Source organism: Ceratotherium simum, chromosome 10, assembly GCF_057802395.1.
Source record: "Ceratotherium simum simum isolate JZ-2026a chromosome 10, ASM5780239v1, whole genome shotgun sequence".
NCBI classification, from domain to species: domain Eukaryota; kingdom Metazoa; phylum Chordata; class Mammalia; order Perissodactyla; family Rhinocerotidae; genus Ceratotherium; species Ceratotherium simum.
In genome coordinates, this window is record NC_141909.1 from 81134511 (window position 1) to 81157037 (window position 22527).

At 36.2% G+C, this 22527-nt stretch overlaps 1 protein-coding gene across 1 annotated transcript in view; it reads left to right on the forward strand.

Annotated features, from left to right (window-relative positions):
• The window catches only part of MICU2 (mitochondrial calcium uptake 2), a 139260-nt gene that overhangs the window by 40346 nt on the left and 76387 nt on the right, over window positions 1-22527 (forward strand). The window contains exon 2 of the mRNA XM_004435255.3: window positions 2285-2429. Coding sequence (XP_004435312.1) covers window positions 2285-2429 — 145 coding nt within the window. The remainder of the gene's footprint in view (window positions 1-2284; window positions 2430-22527) is intronic.

Sequence of the window (22527 nt, forward strand, 5' to 3'; positions counted from 1 at the left end):
GGAATTATTGGAATTTCTGGTAGGAATTAATGTTTATCTTGTTTACCACTGTTTTCCTGCAGATAGTCAATATCAATTTGTTAAATAAAATGAAAATATGTACCTGTTACTACATATAAATACTGATATATACAGGTGTATGCACACATATATATCTGCCTCATGTATAAAATGTTCAGGAAGTATTACTGAAATTCAATTTTCTGATTACTAGGATAAGAGAATGGAGTCATGTAATTAAAACATGCCCCTTGAGTTATTTTTATAGTAGTAATTTAAGGAGAAAGAAAAGGCAAGACATGAATAGACAAGTTCTAGAGAAGATAGGAGTAGATCACTGCAGTATTATTGACTATTCTGTATATCTATGTCCAGTATTCTAGTACACACTGTACAGAACACGAGAGATATAAACCCAGCTGCTCAAGGAAGCCAGTTGTCAAATTAAGGAGAGAGAAAAGGAGCTATTGATGACTTTGAATTTGGAGAGGTTTAAACAACTAGAATTCATATTTTTCCCCATTTCAGTTGTAGTCAGTGAACATCATTTGTGTGTCAGGGTAAATAATAGGATCGGTAGTAGGCGTGAAAAGGAGGTGATGTGTCCAGGAAGGATGTTGTGGTCCAAGTTAGAGCAGTGCCTTAAGACAAGCAATCCAGGGTGAGAATGTGCTGTTGAATTTCACAGATAATACTCACATTCTGTGTCAAGATTACTGTATTGACCTTGGTATCTATGTTAACTGGTATGTTGTCTTCTTCCAGTCTGCCTAGGACACAATGCCCAGCCATGGGTAGGAGGATAGTGTATCCAACCATAGGTAGGATAGGAGGATAAGATATTGAAACACTTTGAGTCAGACACACCTGGTTTTTTATCCTGGCTCTGCCATTTATTTTATAGTTTCTGTATCTACTGTAGTATTTATTTTTCAGTTATTGTCAGGATTAACTAAATAATCCATGTAAAGTATTTAATTAAGTGCCTAGCACATAGTAAGCACTCAATGAAAGTTTAACAATAAAGATTTCAGTATTGTCTCTATCAGCATTTGAATCGAGATCTAGGTCCCATTGCCTGAGATACAGACTCTTACACTAACAATATTTTACCCATTCTTGTTCTTGTTCTTGCACCCGTGATGTAAATGTATTTCTGAAAGCAGAGCTATTTTTCAGATATGATATATTGTGTCTTTATGAAAACACAACTTTACGTGATCTGTTGTCTACCTATCTCTCTGATCTGATCTTCTGGCATGCTGTTCCTTAAACACACCCAGCTTATTCACATCTCATAGTCTTTGTTCTTACTTTACCTCTTGCTTAGAATGCTCCAGAGAGCCCCATGGCTCACTAGCTGCACCTCATTTAGTCTCTTTAAATGTCACCTCTTTAGAAAAGGCCTTCCCTGACTATCCTATCTAAAACATTACTGTTTATCACTTTCTTGTCCTGCTTTATATTTCTTTGTGGCACTTCTCACTATCTTGTATTATTTTATACATTTATTTATTAATTGTCATTCTCCCTTTCTGGAATGTAAGTTCCCTCATTAGTCTCCTTCAGTGCCTAAAATAGTGCGAAGTAGGCACTCAGTAAATATTTGTTAAATGAATGATTTAAAAGTTTGGAGATTGTTAGACCTAAACAATAAAATTACTCTTTTTCTTATTATTATCATTTGCTAAGTTCAACAAATTTTTTTTTATTGTGGTAACATTGGTTTATAGCACTATATAAGTTTTGGGTGTACATCGTTATATTTCAATTTCTGTGTAGATTACATCAAGTTCACCACCCAGAGGCTAATTACAATCCATAACCATACACATGTGCCCTATCACCCTTTTGCCCTCCTCCCTTTCCCTCTGGTAACCACCAATCCAATCTCTGTCTCTATGTGTGTGTTTGTTGTTTTTATCTTCTACTTATAAATGAGATCATACAGTATTTGACTTTATCCCTCTGACTTATTTCGCTTAGCATAATACCCTCAAGGTCCATCCATGTTGTCACAAATGGCCCGATTTCATCCTTTTTTATGGCTGAGTAGTATTCCATGTGTATATATACCACGTCTTTATCCATTTGTCCCTTGATGGGCACCTAGGTTGCTTCCAAGTCTTGGCTCTTGTGAATAATGCTACAGTGAACATAGGGGTGCATATATCTTTATGCATTCAACAAACTCTAAAATTACTCTTTAAAGATTATTCTAGAAGTAGCTAAGTTGGGAAATCATACTGAAAAAATCTTAAATTGCAATTTCCTTTTCTTTTAGAAAAACACTGACTATGACGAGATGATAGGGAAATTGTCTCTTCGTAAACAGCGCTTCATGCAGTTTTCTTCACTGGAATATGAAGGAGAATATTATATGACACCACGAGACTTCCTCTTTTCAGTAATGTTTGAGCAAATGGAACGTGAGTTGTTTTTTGTTTCTTAAGTTTAAAAAAAAATCAAACATTAGAGCTGAGAAACCTGTTTTTGAGAATTGTTAACAACTTTTTTCATTTTAATTATCATCATTCTTTGTACCTTGCATTTACTTATTGTTTAGACTTTTCAGTCCTTGTGACATGAGTGTAGTTAAACTTTTGTATGTATTTTTCTGAGACATAGTTGTTATGTATATGGGTTTTTCTAAAGAGACAGGAAAAAATAGGTAAATTTTTAAATGTCATTAAATATGTTATTAATAGAATAATTAATTTATCCAGGATGTTAGTTTTTGGTGGTATTGATGTTTTAAATTGGGCAAAAAAAAAAAAAATGAAACTAGGTTAGAGCAATTAGGAGGACCATATAATGGAGTCATGATGCCATCAATAAAAAACCCTGAAAAAAAAAAAGCAAAAATCCAAAAGCTGTAATTACATAATTTTATTTCATAAACTGTCAACTGTTAGTTATTCCAAATGATGTCAGAAATTCTTAGTTTTATTACCTAAACTAGTCCCTTTTACTTTGAAGAGACTGATATGGCCCCATCCTCTGTGCCCTATGTTGCAAAGTGTTCTATGAAAACTTCTTGGCTTCCTTATACCTTTCAAAGTGTGTTGGAAGTACTGCCCTGTGGATAACTGTACAGTCATGCCTTGCTTAATGAGAGGATACATTCTGAGAAATGTGTCATTAGACAGTTTCATCGTTGTGCAAACATCATGGCAGCCATGTTATGGTGGCAACCCACATACAAAACAGAGGAAGATTGGCACAGATGTTACCTCAGGATGAATCTTCCTCAAGCAAAAAGAGGACAAATGGCTACAGATGTTAGCTCAGGGTGAATCTTCCTCAGCAAAAAAAAAAAAAGTAGTTTAGCCTCTCCAATATATAAAGAGCTTGGACATTGTTACTCCTGTCCTTGCAGCAAGAAAAAAGCTGAAGAACTGAAAATCAACAGCTCTTCTTAGCTCCGTCAGAGAATTGAAACCACAGGGCACACAGGCTTGTAAACTGGAGACAGGTAGATACAGAGAAACAGAGCTTACCTGGAGTAGAAACTGTCCAGAAACCACCACTGGTGCCCAGAAGCCACCACTGGAGCCAGCATCTGGTGGAAATATTTAAAGAATAATTGGCAAATTCTTAGAGTCTGAGCACAGATTGACTTGAGAGATAAAAACTTGTGAAGACCCAGCCATGAGGGGCCCATATACTTTTATGAGTTTTACCTGGAAGAGCCTCACCAGGTTCTCACAGGGAATATCAGAAAAATTCCCTCTTGCTTCCCTCGGGCAGGGGAAAAGTAACCATTTTGAAATACTTCTAGAGCATTCTCTCCTCCTTAACAAAGACCTGCTGAGAAAGGAAACTGTTTTACCAAAGGCTAACCCACTGTTGTTTTACCACAGCCTAACCAGCCTGGTGGAGGAATGGAAATACCCAACTCTAGCCCCCTCTAGCCTTCCTGTTTCACTTAAGAGGGAAAAAAAACACTGAAAGTACTTGTGGAGATCACAGCCCAGGGACACAGGCTCACTACCAGGCTGAGACCTAATCATAGGATTATAGAATACTTCATCTCCACCCCCCACAGCTCACTACACATCAGTAGGGCTCCTGTGTAACAGGGGAATATAGTTGAAAGAACTGCACCTTTCAGACCTTTGTAAGAAGTTTCTAGAAAAATAACAACAGACAATCACATAGAGACAGAGATTGGATTGGTGATTACCAGAGGGGAAGTGGGGATGGAGCAGGGTGAAAGGGATGATTAGGCACATGTGTGTGGTGATGGATTATAATTAGTCTTTGGGTGGTGAACATGATGTAATCTATACAGAAATCAAAATAGAATGATGTATGCCTGAAATTTATATAATGTTATAAACCGATGTTACTGCAATAAAAAAAAAAAAAAGTTTCTAGGGAAATGAAAACACAACAGAGAAGACAAAAACAAGGACACCAGAGGAATTTTAGCCTCTGACACCTACAACTACAGCATACAGTAAACACAGCCTGATTCTAGCCAGACAAACATAGAACCTCACACTAAAGGCCTGTCTATTTCAGTAACATTTACCTGGTACATCATATCTGGTTCTCAACAAAATAATCAAATGACATACTAAAAGGCAAAAAGCATTGTCTGAAGAGACAAAGCAAGCATTGGAACCAGATTCCAATATGGCAAAGATTTTGCACTTAACCAGACCAAAAATTTAAAGTAACCATGATTTATATACTAAGTGCTCTAATAGAAAATGTGCACAACATATAATAACAGATGGGTAATGTAAACAGAGATAGGAAGACTCTTAGAATCAAAAGGAAATGCTAGAAATAAAAAATACTGTAACAGAAATGAAGAATGCCTTTGATGGGCTTGTCAGAGCAATGCTCTGGGCCAAGGAAATAAGCAGTGAGATTGAAGATATGTTAATAGAAACTTCCCAAACTGAAAAGAAAAAAGAAAAAAGACTGGAAAAAACAGAAAATCCAAAAACTGTGGGACAATTCAAAAAGTGTACCATGCACATAAAGGCAATACCAGAAGCAGAAGAAAGAACAGAAGTATTTGGAGTATTCATGGCTGAGAATTTTCCAAAATTATCAACGAACACCATACCACAGAGTCAGGAAGCTCATAGAATTCCAAGCAGAATAAAGACCAAAAAATCTACACCTAGGCATATCATATTCAAACTGCAGAAAATGAAAGACAAAGAGAAAATCTTGAAAGAAGCCAAAGGGGGGGAAAAAGTCTTACCTGTAATAATATTGTGTGTCAATTATATCTCAGTTTGACAAAAAACAAAACAAAAAAACCTTACCTAGAGAGAAACAACAATAAGGATTACATTATACCTGTCTTTAGAAACCATGCAAGCATGAGAAGAGAAGGGTAAAATATTTAAAATTTTGAAAGAAAAATTCACCAACCTAGAATTCTATATCCAGTGAAATTATCCTTTAAACATGAAGGAGAAATAAAGAATTCCTCAGACTAACAAAAACTGAGGGAATTTGTCACCAGTAGACCTGCTTTACAAGAAATGTTAAGTTCTTCTGAGAGAAGGAAAATGATATAGGTCAAAAACTCAGATCTACATGAAGAAAATAAGAGTTGGAAAGAGAATAAAGGAAGATAAAATCATTTATTTTTCTTAATTCTTAACAGATCTAACAGATAACAATTTATTCAAAATAATAAGAGCAATAATGTATTGGATGATTATAGCTTATGGAGAAGTGGAATAATGCATGATAGTAGTACTATAAGGAACAGTTGGAGAAATTGGGAATACTCTGTTATGTTACCTGCACTACACATGAAGCAGGATAATGTTATTTGAAAGTGGACTTAGGTTAGTTGTAAATGTATATTTACAAACTTTAGGGAAACCACTAAAAAAAATTAGAGAAATATTAATTGGTGTGCTAAGAGAAGAGAGGAAATCAAATCTTACACAATGCTCAACTAAAACCAGCGAAGGCAGAAAAAGTGTAAGACAAGGAGGCAAAGAACAAGAACAATGAAGAGGAAACAGTTAAAAATAGGGTACATATTAATCCAACTATATCAATAATCACTTTAGATATGAATAGTCTAAATACACCAATTAAAAGACAGATGTCTTTTATATATGTTATCTACAAGAAACTCACTTTAAACGTAAGGACATAGATGTGAAAAAAGGGGATGGAAAAGATACACCATGTTAACACTAATCAAAAGAAACCAGGGATAGCTATATTAATTACAGACAAACCAGATATTAGAGTAAGGGAAATCTTCAGGGATATAGAGGGGCATCATATAATGATAAAAAGGGGCGGTTCTCCAGGAGGAGGTAACAATCCTTACTGTGTATATGCCTAACTACAGAGCTTCAAAATACAAGAGGCAAAAACCGATAGAACTGTAAGGAAAAATAGACAAGTCCACTATTATACTTGAGACTTCATCACCCCTCAGTCAGTAATTGACAGATCCAGCAGACAGAAAATCAGTAAGGATATAACTAAACAGCACGATCCTTCAACTGGATCTAATTGACATTTATAAAATACTTCATCCAACAACAGAAGAATATACATTCTAATGCTAACCTAGATAATTCACAAGGATAGACCACATTTAGGGCCATAAAACACACATAAACAAATTTATAAGAATAGAAATCATACAAAGTATGCTCTCTGACCATAATAGATTAAACTAGAAATCAATGAAAGATAACTGGAAAATCTCAAAATATTTGGAGATTAAACAGCATACTTCTGAGTAACACATAGGTCAAACAAGAAATCTCAAAAAAATGTTTTAAATATTTTGAACTAAATGAAAATTAAAGGGAAAATAATAGCATTGAATGCATATGTTAAAAAGAAGAGGGCCAGCCCAGTGGTGTAGAGTTTAAGTGTACGTGCTCCACTGCCACGGCCCAGGGTTCGGATCCCGGGCGCGCACCAACACACTGCTTGTCAAGCCATGCTGTGGCAGTGTCCCATATAGAGTGGAGGAAGATGGACATGGATGTTAGCGCAGGGCCAGTCTTCCTCAATAAAAAGAGGAGGATTGGTGACAGATGTTAGCTCAGGGCTGATCTTCCTCACAAAACAAAAAAAAGAAGAAAGATCTAAAATCAAATAGTCTAAGCTTCCTCTTTAGCAAATTCAAAAAAGAAGAGCAAGTTAAATCCAAAATGAGCAGAAGAAAAGAAGTAATAAAAATTATGGCAGAAATCAATGGGAATCGTAGGATATATACTAATTTCCCTCCTACTTGGTAAGCCTCGCTAGAGGTTTATAAATTTTATTTATCTTTCCAAAGAACTAGCTTTTGGTTTCATCGATTTTCTCTATTTCCTGTTTCTCATTTCATTTAGAGGGCAAGTTATAGCTATAAATGCCTGTATTAATAAAGAGAACCGTCTCGGTAACCTAACTTCTCACCTAAGGCACTGGAAGAAGAGCAAACTAAACCTAAAGCTAGCAGACAGAAGGAAATAATAAAGATTAGAGTAGGGAAAAAGAAAATAGAGACTAGAAAAATAGTAGAGAAAAATCAGTGAAACGTAAACCTGGTTCTTTGAAAAGAGGTGTCAGGGGCCTGACTCACTTAACAGCAAAACAGCAGCAGGTGTGTGCTTTTAGACCTTGCAGCCAGCTGTGCTGGGGCTCCCCCACCCAATAAAGTCACTAAAGTGCTGCACACATCTGAGCTTTACAACCAGTCGGCCTGGGGGCCAGCCTAGACTATCCATGCATCCACAGCAAAAGCAACCCCACAACAGAGGGGCACATGTAACCCACACAGGAGACACTCCTGGAACATTGTAACTGGTGACAAGAGGGAAGCACATTTCTGGGCCCCATAAGCCATCTCTTACATAAGGCCACGTCTCCAAGATTGGGAGACGTAGCTGATCTACCTAATACATAGATATGCACAGAGAAATAGGCAAAATGAGGAGACAGGAGAGATGAGAGAACTGGACAGATCCTTAGAAGATGAACTAAATGAAACAGAGATAAACAATCTACCTAATAAAGAGTACAAACTAATTGTCATAAGGATGCGCACTGGTCCTGGGAGAAGAATAGATGAACACAGTGACAACTTCAACAAAGAATTGGAAAATATAAAAAAGAACCAATCAGAACTGAAGAATATAACAATGGAAATGATAAATTCCCTACAGGGAATCAACAGCAGAGTAGATGACACAGAAGAACCGATCAGCAAACTGGACGAAACAGTAGAGGAAATCACCCAAGCTAAACAGAAAAAAGAATTAAGAAGATTGAGGACAGTCTAAGGGACCTCTGGGACAACATCAAGCAAATTAACATCAGTATTATAGGTGTCCCAGAAGGAGAAGAGAGAGACAAAAGGGGCAGAGAATGTATTTGAAGAAATAATAACTGAATACTTTCCTAACCTAAAGAAGGAAACAGACATCCAGGTACAGGAAGCACAGAGAGCACCAAACAAGATGAACCCAAAGAGGCCCACACCAAGACACATTATAATTAAAATGTCAAGAATTAAAGATAAAGGGATAATCCTAAAAGCTGCAGGAAAAAGGCAACAATTTACATCAAAAACCCCATAAGGCTATCAGCTGACTTTTCAGCAGAAACTTTACAGGCTAGAAGGGAGTGGCAGGATATATTCAAAGTGCTGAAAGGAAAAAACCTGCAACCAAGAATGCTATATCCAGCAAGGTTATCATTCAGAATAGAAGGAGAGAGAAAGAGTTTTCCAGACAAACAAAAACTAAAGGCATTCATCACCACTAAATTGGCCTTACAAGAAATGTTAAAGGGGCTTATTTAAGTGGAAAAGAAAAGGACACAAATAGGAATAAAAAATTATCAAACAGAAAAATATCACTGATAAAGGCAAATATACAGTAGAGGTAGCAGATCAGCCACCTATAAAGCTAATATGAAGGTCAAAAGACAAAAGTACTAAAATCATCTATCTGTATGATAAGAGGTTAAGGGATACACACACACAAAAAGTAGGTTCAATATGGTATCAAAAACATAAAATGTCAGGGGAAAGGAGTAAAAGTGTAAGGCTTTTTAGTAAGAGGTTAAACTTAAGAGAGCATCAACTTAATATAGATTGCTATTTACATAGGTTATTATATATGAACCTCATGGTTATCACAAACCAGAAACCTATAATAAATACACAAAAAATTAAGAGAAAGGAACTCAAATATAACACTACAGAATGCCATCAAATCACAAGGGAAGAGAGCAAGAGAAGAAAGGAACAGAGAAGAATTACTGAAACACCCAGAAAAAAAGTAACAAAGTGGCAATAAGTAAATACTTGTCAATAGCTACATTAAATGTCAATGGACTAAATGCTCTAATCAAAAGACATAGGGTGGCTGAATGGATAAAAAACCAAGACCCACATATATGCTGCATACAAGAGACACACCATACACCTAAAGATATTCACAAACTGAAAGTGAAGGGATGGAGAAAGAAAAAAACTGCAGGGGCTGGCCCCATGGCATAGTGGTTAAGTTTGGTGTGCTCCACTTCCGTGGCCCGAGTTCGCAGGTTCAGATCCTGGGCACGGACCTACACCACTTGTCAGCCATGCTGTGGTGGTGACCCACATACAAAGTAGAGGAACATTGGCACAGATGTTAGCTCAAGACGAATCTTCCTCAGGAAAAAAAAAAAAACTAACAAGACACAAAGAAGGGCACTACATAATGATAAAGGGAATAATCCAACAAAAGGATATGACACTTATAAATATCTATGCACCCAACATAGGAGCACCTAAATATATAAAGCAATTATTGACAGACATAAAAGGAAAAATAGTAACACAATAATAGTAGGAGACTTGAACACTTCACTTACATCAATGGATAAATAATCCAAACAAAAGATCAGTAAGGGAACACTGGCCTCAAATGACACATTAGACCAGATGGACTTAGTAGATTTATACAGAACATTCCATCCAAAAACCACACAATACACATTCTTTTCAAATGCACATGGAACATTCTGCAGAATAGATCACAAATTAGGCCACAAAACAAGTCTCAATAAATTTAAGAAGATTGAAATAATACCAGGCATCTTTTCTGACCACAACAGTGTGAAACTAGAAATCAACTACAAGAAGAAAACTGGTAAAGCCACAAATATGTGGAGATTAGACAAAATGCTGCTAAATGACTATTGGGTCAATGAAGAAATCAAAGGAGAAATCAGAAAATACCTGGAGGAAAATGAAAATGAAAATGGCAAGATTTGACATGGCAAAATTTATGGGATACAGCAAAAGTGGTGCTAAGAGGGAAGTTTACAGCAATACAGGCCTACCTCAACAAACAAGAAAAATCTCCAGTAATCTAACATTGCACCTAAAGGAACTAGAAAAAGAAGAACAAAGCTCAAAATCAGTAGAAGGAAGGAAATAATAAAAATCAGAGCAGAAATAAATGAAATAGAGACTAAAAAAAAATAGAAAAAATCAGTGAAACTAAGAGCTGGTTCTTTGAAAAGATGAACAAAATTGACAAACCTTTAGCTAAAATCACCAAGAAAAAAAAGAGAAAGCTCAAACAAAATTAGAAACGAAAGAGGAGAAATTAAAATGGACACCTCAAAAATACAAAAGATTATAAGAGAACACTACAAGAAGCTATATGCCAACAAATTAGGTACTGTAGAAGAAATGGATAAATTCTTAGAATCATACAACTTTCCAAAATTGAATCAAGAAGAAATTAATAATTTGAATAGACCAATCACCAGTAAGGAGATTGAAGCAGTAATCAAAAACCTCCCAAAAAACAAAAGTCTAGGACCAGATGGCTTCCCGGTGAATTCTACTAAACATTCAAAGACTCAATAGCTATCCTCCTCAAATTCTTCCAAAAAATTGAGGACAGGGGGAAGCTTCCTAACTCATTCCATGAGGCCAATATTACCCTGATACCAAAAGCAGACAAGGACAACACAAAAGAAGAAAATTACAGACCAATATTACTGATAAGCATAGATGCAAAAATCCTCAACAAAATACTAGCAAATCTAATACAATACATTAAAGAAATCATACACCATGATCAAATGGGATTTATTCCAGGGATGCAGGGATGGTTCAACATCCACAAATCAGTCTGTGATACAACACATTAACAAAATGAAGAATAAAAATCACATGATCATCTCAGTAGTTGCAGAGAAAGCATTTGACAAGATACAGCATCCATTTATGATAAAAACTCTGAATAAAATGGATATAGAAGCAAAGTACCTCAACATAATAATATGACAAATCCACAGCTAACATCATATTCAGTGGTGGAAAACTGAAAGCTATCCCTCTAAGCACAGGAACCAGACCAGGATGCCCACTTCACCAGTCTTATTCAACATAGTATTGGAAGTCCTAGCCAGAGCAATGAGGCAAGAAAAAGAAATAAAAGGTATTCATATTGGAAAGGAAGAAGTAAAACTGTCACTATTTGCAGATGACATGATTTTATATATAGAAAACCCTAAAGAATCCACCAAAAAACTATTGGAACTAATAAATGACTACAGTAAAGTTACAGGATACAAAATCAGCATACAATAATCAGTTGTGTTTCTATACACTAACAATGAAATAGCAGAAAGAAAAATTAAGAATACAATCCCATTTACAATCGCAACCAAAAGAATAAAATACCTAGCAATAAATTTAATGAAAGAAGTGAAAGACTTGTACACTAAAAACTATAAAACATTGTTGAAAGAAATCAAAGAAGACATGAAGAAATGGAAAGATATTCATGCTCCTAAATTGGAAGAATTAACATAGTTAATATGTCTATACTTCCTACAGCAATCTACAGATTCAGTGCAATCCCTATCAAAGTCCCAATGACATTTTCCACAGAAATAGAACATAGAATCCTAAAATTTATATGGAACAACAAAAGACTCCAAATAGCCAAAGCAATCCTGAGAAAAAAGAGCAAAGCTGGTGGTATCACACTTCCTGATTTCAAAATATACTACAAAGCTATAGTAATCAAAACAGCACGGTACTGGCAGGAAAATAGACACACAGATCAACAGAATTGAGAGCCCAGAAATAAACCCACACGTCTGTGGACAGCTGATGTTTAACAAGGGAGCCAAGAGCATACAGTGGAGAAAGGAAAGTGTGTTCAATGAATGGTGTTGGAAAAACTGGACAGCCACATGCAAAAGAATGAAAGTAGACCATTGTCTTATACCGTATACAAAAATTAACTCAAAATGGATTACAGACTTGAATGTAAAACCTGAAACCATAAAACTTGTAGAATAAAACATAGGCAGTTCTCTCTTTGAGATCTGTCTCAGCAGCATCTTTTCGAATATCGTGCCTCACCAGGCAAGGGAAACAAAACAAAAAATAAACAAATGGGACTACACCAAACTAAAAAGCTTCTGCACGGCAAAGGAAACCATCAACGAAACGAAAAGACAGCCTAACAATTGGGAGAAGATATTTGCAAACCATAAATGTGATAAGGGGTTAATATCCAAATATATAAAGAACTCATACATCTCAATGACGAAGAAACCAACAACTCAATTTAAAAATGGGCAAAAGATCTGAACAGACATTTTTCCAAAGAAGATATACAGATGGCCGACAGGCACATGAAAAGATGTTCAACATCACTAATTGTTAGGGAAATGCAAATCAAAACTACAATGATATATCACCTCACACCTGTCAGAATGGCTATAATTAACAAGTCAAGAAATAGTAAGTGTTGGAGAGGACGTGGAGAAAAGGGAATTCTCAGGGGGCCGGCCCAGTGGCACAAGCAGTTAAGTGCACATGCTCCGCTGCAGCAGCCCGGGGTTTGCCGGTTCCGATCCCAGGCGCGCACCGACGCACCACTTGTCAACTTGTCACTTGCCGCCATAGGCGGCATCCCATATAGAGTGGAGGAAGATGGGCATGGATGTTAGCCTAGGGCCAGTCTTCCTCAGTAAAAAGAGGAGGATTGGCAGGTGTTAGCTCAGGGCCAATCTTCCTTACAAAAAAAAAAAAAAAAGAAAGAAAAGAGAATTCTCATACACTGGTAGTAGGAATGTAAACTGGTACAGCCACTATGGAAAACAGTATGGAGATTACTCAAGAAATTAAGAATAGAACTACCATAAGGTCCAGCTATTCCACTGCTGGGTATTTATCTAAAGAACATGAAAACACGAGCGTGTAAAGATAGTGCACCTCTGTGTTCGTTGCAGCATCATTCACAATAGCCAAGACTTGGAAGCAACCTAAGTGCCCATCAATGAATGAATAGATAAAGAAGATGTGGTATATATATACACAATGGAATACTACTCAACTATTAAAAAGGTGAAATCTTGCCGTTTGTGACAACACACATGGACCTTAAGGGTATTATGCTAAGCAAAATAAGTCAGATGGAGCAAGTCAAATACCATATGTATTATTCACTCATAAGGTAAAAACAACAACAACAAACACACACATAGATACAGAGATTAGATTGGTAGTTAACCAGAGAGGGAGAGAGGAGGGAGGAGGGCAAAAGGATTGATAAGGCACATGTATGTGATGATGGATGGTAATTAGTCTTTGGCTTGTGAACAAGATGTAGTCCACACAGAAACTGAAATATAATGATATACACTTGAAATTCATGTAATCTTATAAACCAATGTTACCTCAACAAAAAGATAAATAAAAAGCAAAAAGAAGGGGCCAGCCCAGTGATGTAGGGGTTAAGTTCGTGTGCTCTGCTTTTGGCCCAGGGTTCGCGTGTTCAGATTCTGGGCACGGACCTGCACACTTCTCATCAAGCCATACTGTGGCGGCATCCCATATACAAAGTAGAGGAAGATCGGCCCAGATGTTGGCTCAGGGATAATCTTCCTCAAGCAAAAAGAGAAAGATTGGCAACAGATGTTAGCTCAGGGCCAATCTTCCTCACCAAAAAAAAAAAAAAATTAGATAGCTGAAATGGGCAAATTCCAGTTTTCTCTCATCTTGTGTGTTGTCTTTTCACTCTCTTCATAGTGTCCTTTGATGCACAAAATTTTTTAATTTTGAAGAAGTCAAATTTATCTGTTTTACTTTGGTGCCTGTGTTTTCAGTGTCATAGATGAGAAACTATTGTCAAATCCAAGGTCAGGAAATTTTGCCCCTGTTTTCTTCTAAAAGTTTTATGGTTTTATCTGTTGAGTTTAGGTCTTTGATCCATTTTGAGTTAATTCTTGTAAATGGTGTAAGGTAAAAGGTTGCAACTTCATCCTTTTGCATGTGGCTCTCCAATTGTCTCTGCACCATTGTTGAAAAGACTATTCTTTCCCCATTGAATTGTCTTGGCATCCTTGTCGAAATTCATTTAATTATAAATGTATAGGTTTATTTCTGGACTCTATTCTATTCTGTTGATCTGTATGCATATCCTTTGCCAGTACCACATAGTCTTGATTACTGTAGTTTGGTATTAATTTTTAAAATCACGAAGTATGAGTCCTCCTACTTTGTTCTCCTTTTTCAAGATTCTTTTGGCTATTTGGGGACTCTTAAAATTCCATATGAATTTTAGAATGGGTTTGTCTATTTCTGCAAAAAACATCATTAGAATTATGATAGGGATTGCATTGAATTCATAGATTGCTTTTGGTAGTATTGGCATCTTAATGATATTGTCTTCCAATCCATTCACACAAGATGCCTTTCCATTTATTTCAATCTTCTTTAATTTCTTTCAGCAATATTTTATAGTTTTCTCTCTGCAAATTTTGTGTCTCCTTAGTTAAATTTATTCCTAAATACTTTTTTCTTTTTGCTGCTACTGCAAATGGAGTGATTTTCTTAATTTCCTTTTGGGATTATTCATTGCTAGTGTATAGAAATACAACTGACTTTTGTGTGTTGATTTTGTATCCTGCAACTTTGATAAATTCATTTGTTAGCTCTAACAGTTTTTTGTGAATTTCCTAAGATTTTCTACACATAAGATCATATCGTTTACAGATAGAAATAATTATGCATGTTTCTTTTCTATTTGGGTGCTTTTTATTTCTTTTTCTCGCCTAATTGCTCTGGCTAGAACTTCTAGTCACATGTTGAATAGAAGTGGCAAAAGCGGGCATCTTTTCCTTGTTCTTAATCTTACTGTTAAAGCTTTCAGTCTTCATCATTAAGTATGATATTAGCTCTCATTTTACATATATGTCCTTTATAATCTTAGAGAAGGTCCCTTTTATTCCTAGTTTGAGTGTTTTTATCATGAAAAGGTGTTGGATTTTGTCAGATGCTTCTTTTGTATCCATTGAGATGATCACGTGAGGTTTTTTTTTTCATTCTGTTAATGTAGTGTATTGCATTGATTGATTTTCATACCTTGAACCACCCTCGCATTCCAGAGATAAATCCCATTTTCTCATGGTGTGTAATCCTTTTAGTGTGCTGTTGAATTCTGTTTGCTATCATTTTGTTGAGAATTTTTACACCAATATTGGTAAGGAATATTGGCCTATAGTTTTCTTGTAATGTCTTTGTCTGGCTTTGGTATCAGGTTAATGCTGGTTTCTTAGGATAAGTTCAGACATATTCCCTCCTCTTCAATTTTTGGAAGAGTTTGAGGAGGACTGGTGTTAACTCTTCTTTAAATGTGTAGTAGAATTTCACCAGTGAGGCCTTCTGGTCCTGGACTTTTCTTTGTTGGACAGCTTCTTGATTACTGATTCAATCTCCGTACTCATTTGAGTATATTCACATTTTCTATTACTTCTTGAGTTCATTTTGTTAGTTTGTTAGTTTCTAGTCATTTGTCCATTTAATCTAGGTTATCCAGTTTGTTAGCATACAGTTGTTCATAGTATTCTCTTAGAATCCTTTTTATTTCTGTAAAATCAGTAGTAATGTGCCCATTTTCATTTCTGATTTTAGTAATTTGACTTAAGGCTTCTCTCTTTTTTTTTTACAGTCAAACTAGCTAAAGTTTTATTAATTTGACTTAAGGCTGCTCTCTTTTTTTTTTTTTTTGTTTACAGTCAAACTAGCTACAGTTTTGTCAGTTTTGTTGATTTTTTTCAAAGAACCAGCTTATGGTTTCATTGATTTTCTTTATTGTTATTTTATTCTCCATTTTGTTTATCTGCACACTAATGTTTATTATTTCCTCTTATGCCAGCTTTCAGTTTAGTTTACTCTTCTTTTTCTGGCACCTTAATGTATACAGTTAGTTGAGTATACAGATCTGTTGGTTTGAGATCTTTCTTCTTTTTTACTATACACTTTTACAGCAGTCAATTTCCCTGTTAGCAGTGCTTTTAGTGTATCCTGTAAGTTTTAGTATGTTGTGATTTCATTTCCATTCTTCTCAAGGTGTTTTCTAATTTCCCTTGTGATTGCTTCTTTGACCCATTTAAGAGTATGTTTACTTTCCACATATTTGTGAATTTTCCAGTTTTTCTTCTGCTACTCATTTCTAATTTCATCCCACTGTCATCAGAAAAAAATACTTTGTATGATTTCAATCTTTAAATTTATTAAGACTTGTTTTTTGATCTATCCTATGGTCTATCCTGGAATGTTGCATGTGCACTTGAGAACAGTGTATATGCTGATATGCTTAGGAGAAGAGTTCTATATCTCTGTTAGGTCTAATTAGTTTATAGTGTTGTTCAAGTTCTCCTGTTCCTTATTGACGTTCTCTGTGGTGGTTCTATCCATTGTTGAAAGAGGAGTATTGAAGTCTCTAACTATTATTGTAGAATTGTCTTTTTTCCCTTCAATTCTGTCAGTTAGGTACGTTTTTAAAAAGTATATAAAGAATACGAGCCCTTTTTTTTTTCTTATTAACATATCTGTATAAATAAAATACTGTCTGCAAGGATATTTTCCAAATTGCTAATAGTTCATGCTTGGCTTTTGGAATTATCAGTTTTTATATTTTCTTTTTGTTCTTTTAATTTTCTAGTTCATCTGCAACAAATATTTGTATAAAAAAGTTAAAAAACACTTCTTAAATCTACATTTAAGGGGCCGGCCCCGTGGCTTGGTGGTTAAGTGCACGCGCTCCGATGCTGGTGGCCCGGGTTCGGATCCCGGGCGCGCACCGAGGCACCACTTCTCCGTCCATCCTGAGGCCGAGTCCCACATACAGCAACTAGAAGGATGTGCAGCTATGACATACAACTATCTACTGGGGCTTTGGGGGGAAAAAATAAATAAATAAAATCTTTAAAAAAAAAAAAAAATCTACATTTAAAAGGTAAGCGAAGAAAGAAGAGCCACTTACAGAGATTTTTAAAATAAGACTGTTGACCAAGGATGAGAATGCAGTATCATGGAAGTCAGGAAATATTTGGTCAATAGTGCGGGTGTTCCAGATGGTCCAGTAAGAGATAACTGGGAAGAAGCTGTTGGAGAGCATGGGTCCTTAGGACCTTTGGTAAATCAGTTTCAAGAGAGTGGTCAGCAGTTTAAAAGAGAATTAAGAGGAAATGAAAATGGCAGGTATAGATTCTTTTTTCTAAAAATTTGTGTTCTAAGAGGTACAAAACAAATGATAGTTTGAAAGAAAACAAAGGATAATGAAAGAATTCTTTAGAAATACTTTTTTAGCATTGTCTATGCTGTGTCCTATACTTAATTTATGCTCATTTTTTTTCAGATTAGGATTTCAAGTGGAGGTTGTAAAAACTTGATCAGCATCCTCAAAATGTTAATATATCATATACTTGTAAATAATATGTATTAATATATATTTTCTCTTCACCTAACGCAGTGGTTCACTCCTTTGACTTCCTCTCATTAAACATTTGTATTTTATTCCTCCTCTAACATCAACTATTTACTCTTATGCTTAATGTCATTAAAGAATTTTCTTCCCTTTTATCTTCTTTGAATTGAATCTGATTTTTGCTTTACCTTATTTTAGCCACAGGCCTGTGCTATTTTTCTAATCAAGTTCAAAGTTTGTGTGGCTTTTTTCTTTGTTTCATTGTTGTTGTTTTTATGCAACCCTTGATTTAACCAATTTAGGTTCTTAGAATGTTTCTACTTTTATTATTCATTGGAATGCAATTAAACTGTATCAGAAGGCATTTAGCTAAATCAAGAATTCAGTAATATTGCAAGCCAAATAAAACATCCTTTATGCATGTGATGTACTTTATCTTTGTTTTTCGTCATGGATAAGAAGAAGAATAATCTTGATTGCATTCCTACAGATCATGGTGAACAGCAAAGCAAGGAAAAACAGAGCCAACCCAATGACCCATGATCTTCATAATATAAACAGAAAGAAAGAAAACAATCTGAGATTTATTAGATCCTAAATTCATTATTACCTGGTATTAATTTTTCTGGACTTTTGCAAATAATACACTTTATTAATAGTAATTGGTAGAGCTTATTTAAACCATCTCCCCATGCCTCTTTCAAATGGATGCTGACTGCTTGTTCTCCTTCATTCTGTGCTAGGTTTGAGGGAGATCAGTGTCATGCTTAATTCCCCATTGCATACTGTAAAAGCAATAAAAACATGCTCCTTTGAGAATTAGGTTATCTAGCTAAAACACCATTTTCCCTTATTTAGGTTCTTTTCTATTGAATTCCAAGTTGTAGTGCTATTTTCTACTGAATTTCTTTAGCCTTACGGTTCTTTAGTTCTCCTCAGTTCCAGTGACCTTCATTCTTATCATTCACAGCCCATGTCTATTACCTGGCATTGTGCCAATTTTGAAATCTCTAATTAGAGAATCCCACTCTCTGGCAACAACTTATTAATTATCCCCCTACTTTCTAATACCCAACACACCTATTCTTGACCTCCTAAAAGCTTCTAATCTCAATTATTCCATTATTCTGAAACTCTCAGCTCCTTCTGCATCTTCTTCCTTCCCTGTAGCTGCGTGGTTTGTCATTTTGCTTTCAATTATCTTTCTCCTTTATCCTTATTGAACCCAGCCTGCTATGGACTGTTGGAGAAAATCACATGATTGGAGCCATTTAATTCATGTTCTTCAACTTCACCTAGATTCTCCAAAGCATTTCACAAATCCCTAATTAGCTTTCTCCCAGTGGTGCTCCTCACCCTACTAAGACTAATCCCTCCACCATCTCCTCTAATTTCATCATTCTTTTTGTCTCTACTGTCTCATTCTCTGAAACTTAGAAATAATCTCATGTCTTTACCATCTTGAAAAATCCCTAATGTAATCTCACTTCTCTCTAACAGTTCTCTTACCAGCCAGATGTCAGCCATCCATACTACTTCCCATTTATTCTTTGGTGCACCACAATCTGGCTTCCTCTCTCACCTGTCTACTGAATATTCTCTTTTTAAGATTATCAGTGACTTCCAAATTGCCAAGACCAGTGGCTGCTTTTTCTGCCTACTTAATTGACCTTTTAGGAGCATTTGCCACTGTGAACTACTCCCTCCATGAAACACTTTTCTCCCTGGGTTTCTGTGACACAAATTTGTTGGTGTTGTTCTAACTACTATATTCATTCCTTCTCAGTTTCTTTTGTGGTATCTCTTCTTCCTATCAACCCTTAAATGCCAGCGCTCCCTTCAGCTCTTCTTGCCTTATACATAATCCCTGAATGATTTTATTGTCACTCCTGACTTCAACTGCTTACATGGTTGTGTTACCTTAGATATTTTTCTCTTTAGCCTCAAACGCTCTGCTGGCCACTAGAAGTATATATCTTGCTATCCATTAGACACTTACACTTATGTATTATCCCCACAGGCATCTGAAACTCAACATGTCTAGACTGCATTCATCTTCTTTCCCATCCAGTCTTTTCTTTTCCTGTGTTCTCTTTCTCTATAATGACACAACCCTCATCAACCCCCTAAGTCACTCAGTCTGTTGGGAGTTTTCAGACATCTCTTATTCTACCTTCTTAATTTCTCTTTTATTTATCCTTCTCTAGTCTTATTTCCTTTGCCTTAGTTTGGGGCTCTCAGCATTTCTCCCCTGGATTATTGCAATAGCCTCCTCTCCTTCAATCTAGACCTCTTTTTTTCGTGCCAACATATTGATCCTTTTACTCTTCTTCTTAAAATTATTTGGTGGTTCCCATAACTTTTAGTCTAATATGCAGAGCCCTTCGTGCTCTGACTTGTCCCTCCTTCTAGCCTTTAGATTGTACCCTTTGTGTCAGTCATATCACAACTTAAAAACTAACTCTTCCATGATAAAACTATGTATATAAGAAAACAACAATATATCATTGTCATGAGAAAAACTCTTAAATTTTACTTGGAGAAATGTTATTAAAAGTAGTTAAATTTCTTGTGATGTTTTCTTATGGGTTATTTTAGCATGCTGCTTGTTTTGGTAGAATATGATGTTTGTTGTATTCTTTCCACATTGTAATTTTAGTGAATTAATTTTGACATCTTCAGAATTAAAAGCTTGCTAAACATGTGTTTAGGAGTACCATAACATGTCTTTATATTGTTAGAAAACTATGTTATATTAGGAAATGAAAATTTTGTGGTCAAGCATAATTTTCTTTTTGCCTTAATGGCCAGCATGCTTAAACATATTGTTCTATTATTATATAATGTGTATAACTGTACCTTAGAATGAATGGTGTTATCATAGCATATGTAGAGGGTTATACAGCATCTTTCTGTCTTAGGAAATTTTAAGGATAATTTATTTCAATTCATTTAGTCATACAGAGCTGCATTTTTATTTAGCATTTTATTTAGCATCTTGATAGGCAAGATGCACAGAGGTGGGTGAAAGATGCACCAAGATTTTGGATTTGTTTTGTTTTTTCACCTCATTTGCAGGCATTGCAAAGAAGATATAGGAAAGACTGCTAAAAAAACAGCACAAATAGCAGCGAGGGGACTGTCCAGCTCCTCGAGAGCTACAATATAAATTTCAAGTCCTCTGTCCAAAGACTATTTTGATAAGCATGAAATCTTATGAAATCTTATCTTCTGCCGCTCTGTTTTTCATAAATCCAAGTTAGATAGACACTTGAAGCTGATTTAAAGAAATTTAAGGGCTGGCCCCATGGCTTAGCGGTTAAGTGTGCGCACTCCGCTACTGGCGGCCTGAGTTCAGATCCCGGGCACGCACCGACGCACCGCTTCTCCAGCCATGCTGAGGCTGCGTCCCACATACAGCAACTAGAAGGATGTGCAACTATGACATACAACTATCTACTGGGGCTTTGGGGGAAAAAAAAAAAAGGAGGAGGACTGGCAATAGATGTTAGCTCAGAGCCGGTTTTCCTCAGCAAAAAGAGGAGGATTAGCACGGATGTTAGCTCAGGGCTGATCTCCCTCACCAAAAAAAAAAAAAAAAAGAAATTTAACATTGAAGTGTTTTATAAAGTATAAAGTTATCTGCCCACCACCTTCACCTCTCTAACCCTAAACACGTTACTCTCTTCTTAGCTAACTCCATTCGAGCCACACTGGCCTCCTTGCTTTTCCTCAAACACAACAGACATGCTCCCACTCTAGGGCCTTTGCCCTGGTTGTTCCCTTTGCCTGAAACACATTGTCCAGATATCTCCTTGGCTAATCCCTTCCGTTTTTGCTTAAATGTCATCTTCTCAACGAAGAAATGCAATCCTCACACCACACACACCCCCATCTCATTTCATTCTGCTGCCTTTTCAATCCCTCTTACCTTGTGCAATTTTCTTCCATAGCATTTATCACACTCTATTATCCTATATGTAATTTACTTATTTTTGAAGTTTATTGATAAACAATAAACTGTCTTCTCCCCCTAGAATGCCTGTTATATGACAACAGGGATTTTTGTCTGTTGTGCTCAGTGACCTAAACCAAATGCCCAGAATGGTAAGTACTTGGCACATAGTAGGTATTCATGAACAAGAGTTTCTGTTAGACACCCAAGAGGAGATACTGAGTAAGCAGTTAGATATACAAGTAGGGAAGAGAATTGAACTGGAAATATAAATTTAAGAGTCTTAAGTAGATTAGTGCTATTTAAGGTAAGAGACTTGATGAGATTGCAAAAGCGAATTTAGATGAGGAAAGATAAGAAGTCAAAGGAATGAGCCCTGAGGTATTCCAGCATTTAGAAGTTGGAGAGGTGAAGAGAAACTAGTAAAAGAAAGTGAGTAGGAGCAGCTAAAAAGGATAGGAGGAAGGACCAACCCCATGGCATGGTGGTTAAGTTTGGCACACTCCACTTCGGCTGTCCAGGTTCGTGGGTTCAGATCCCAGGTGCAGACCTACACCACTCGTCAGCTGTGCTGTGTTAGCGACCCACATATGAAATGGAAGAAGATTGGCAACAGATGTTAGCTCAGGGCAACTCTTCCTCAGTAAAGGGAAAAAAATGGTGGAGGGGGTGGCCCAGTGGCGTAGTGGTTAAGTTCACGCACTCCACTTCGGCAGCTCAGGGTTCACAGGTTCGGATCCCAGGCGCAGACCTACACATCACTCATCAAGCTATGCTGTGGTGGCATCCCGTATTCAAAATAGAGGAAGATTGGCACAGATGTTAGCTCAGGGACAGTCT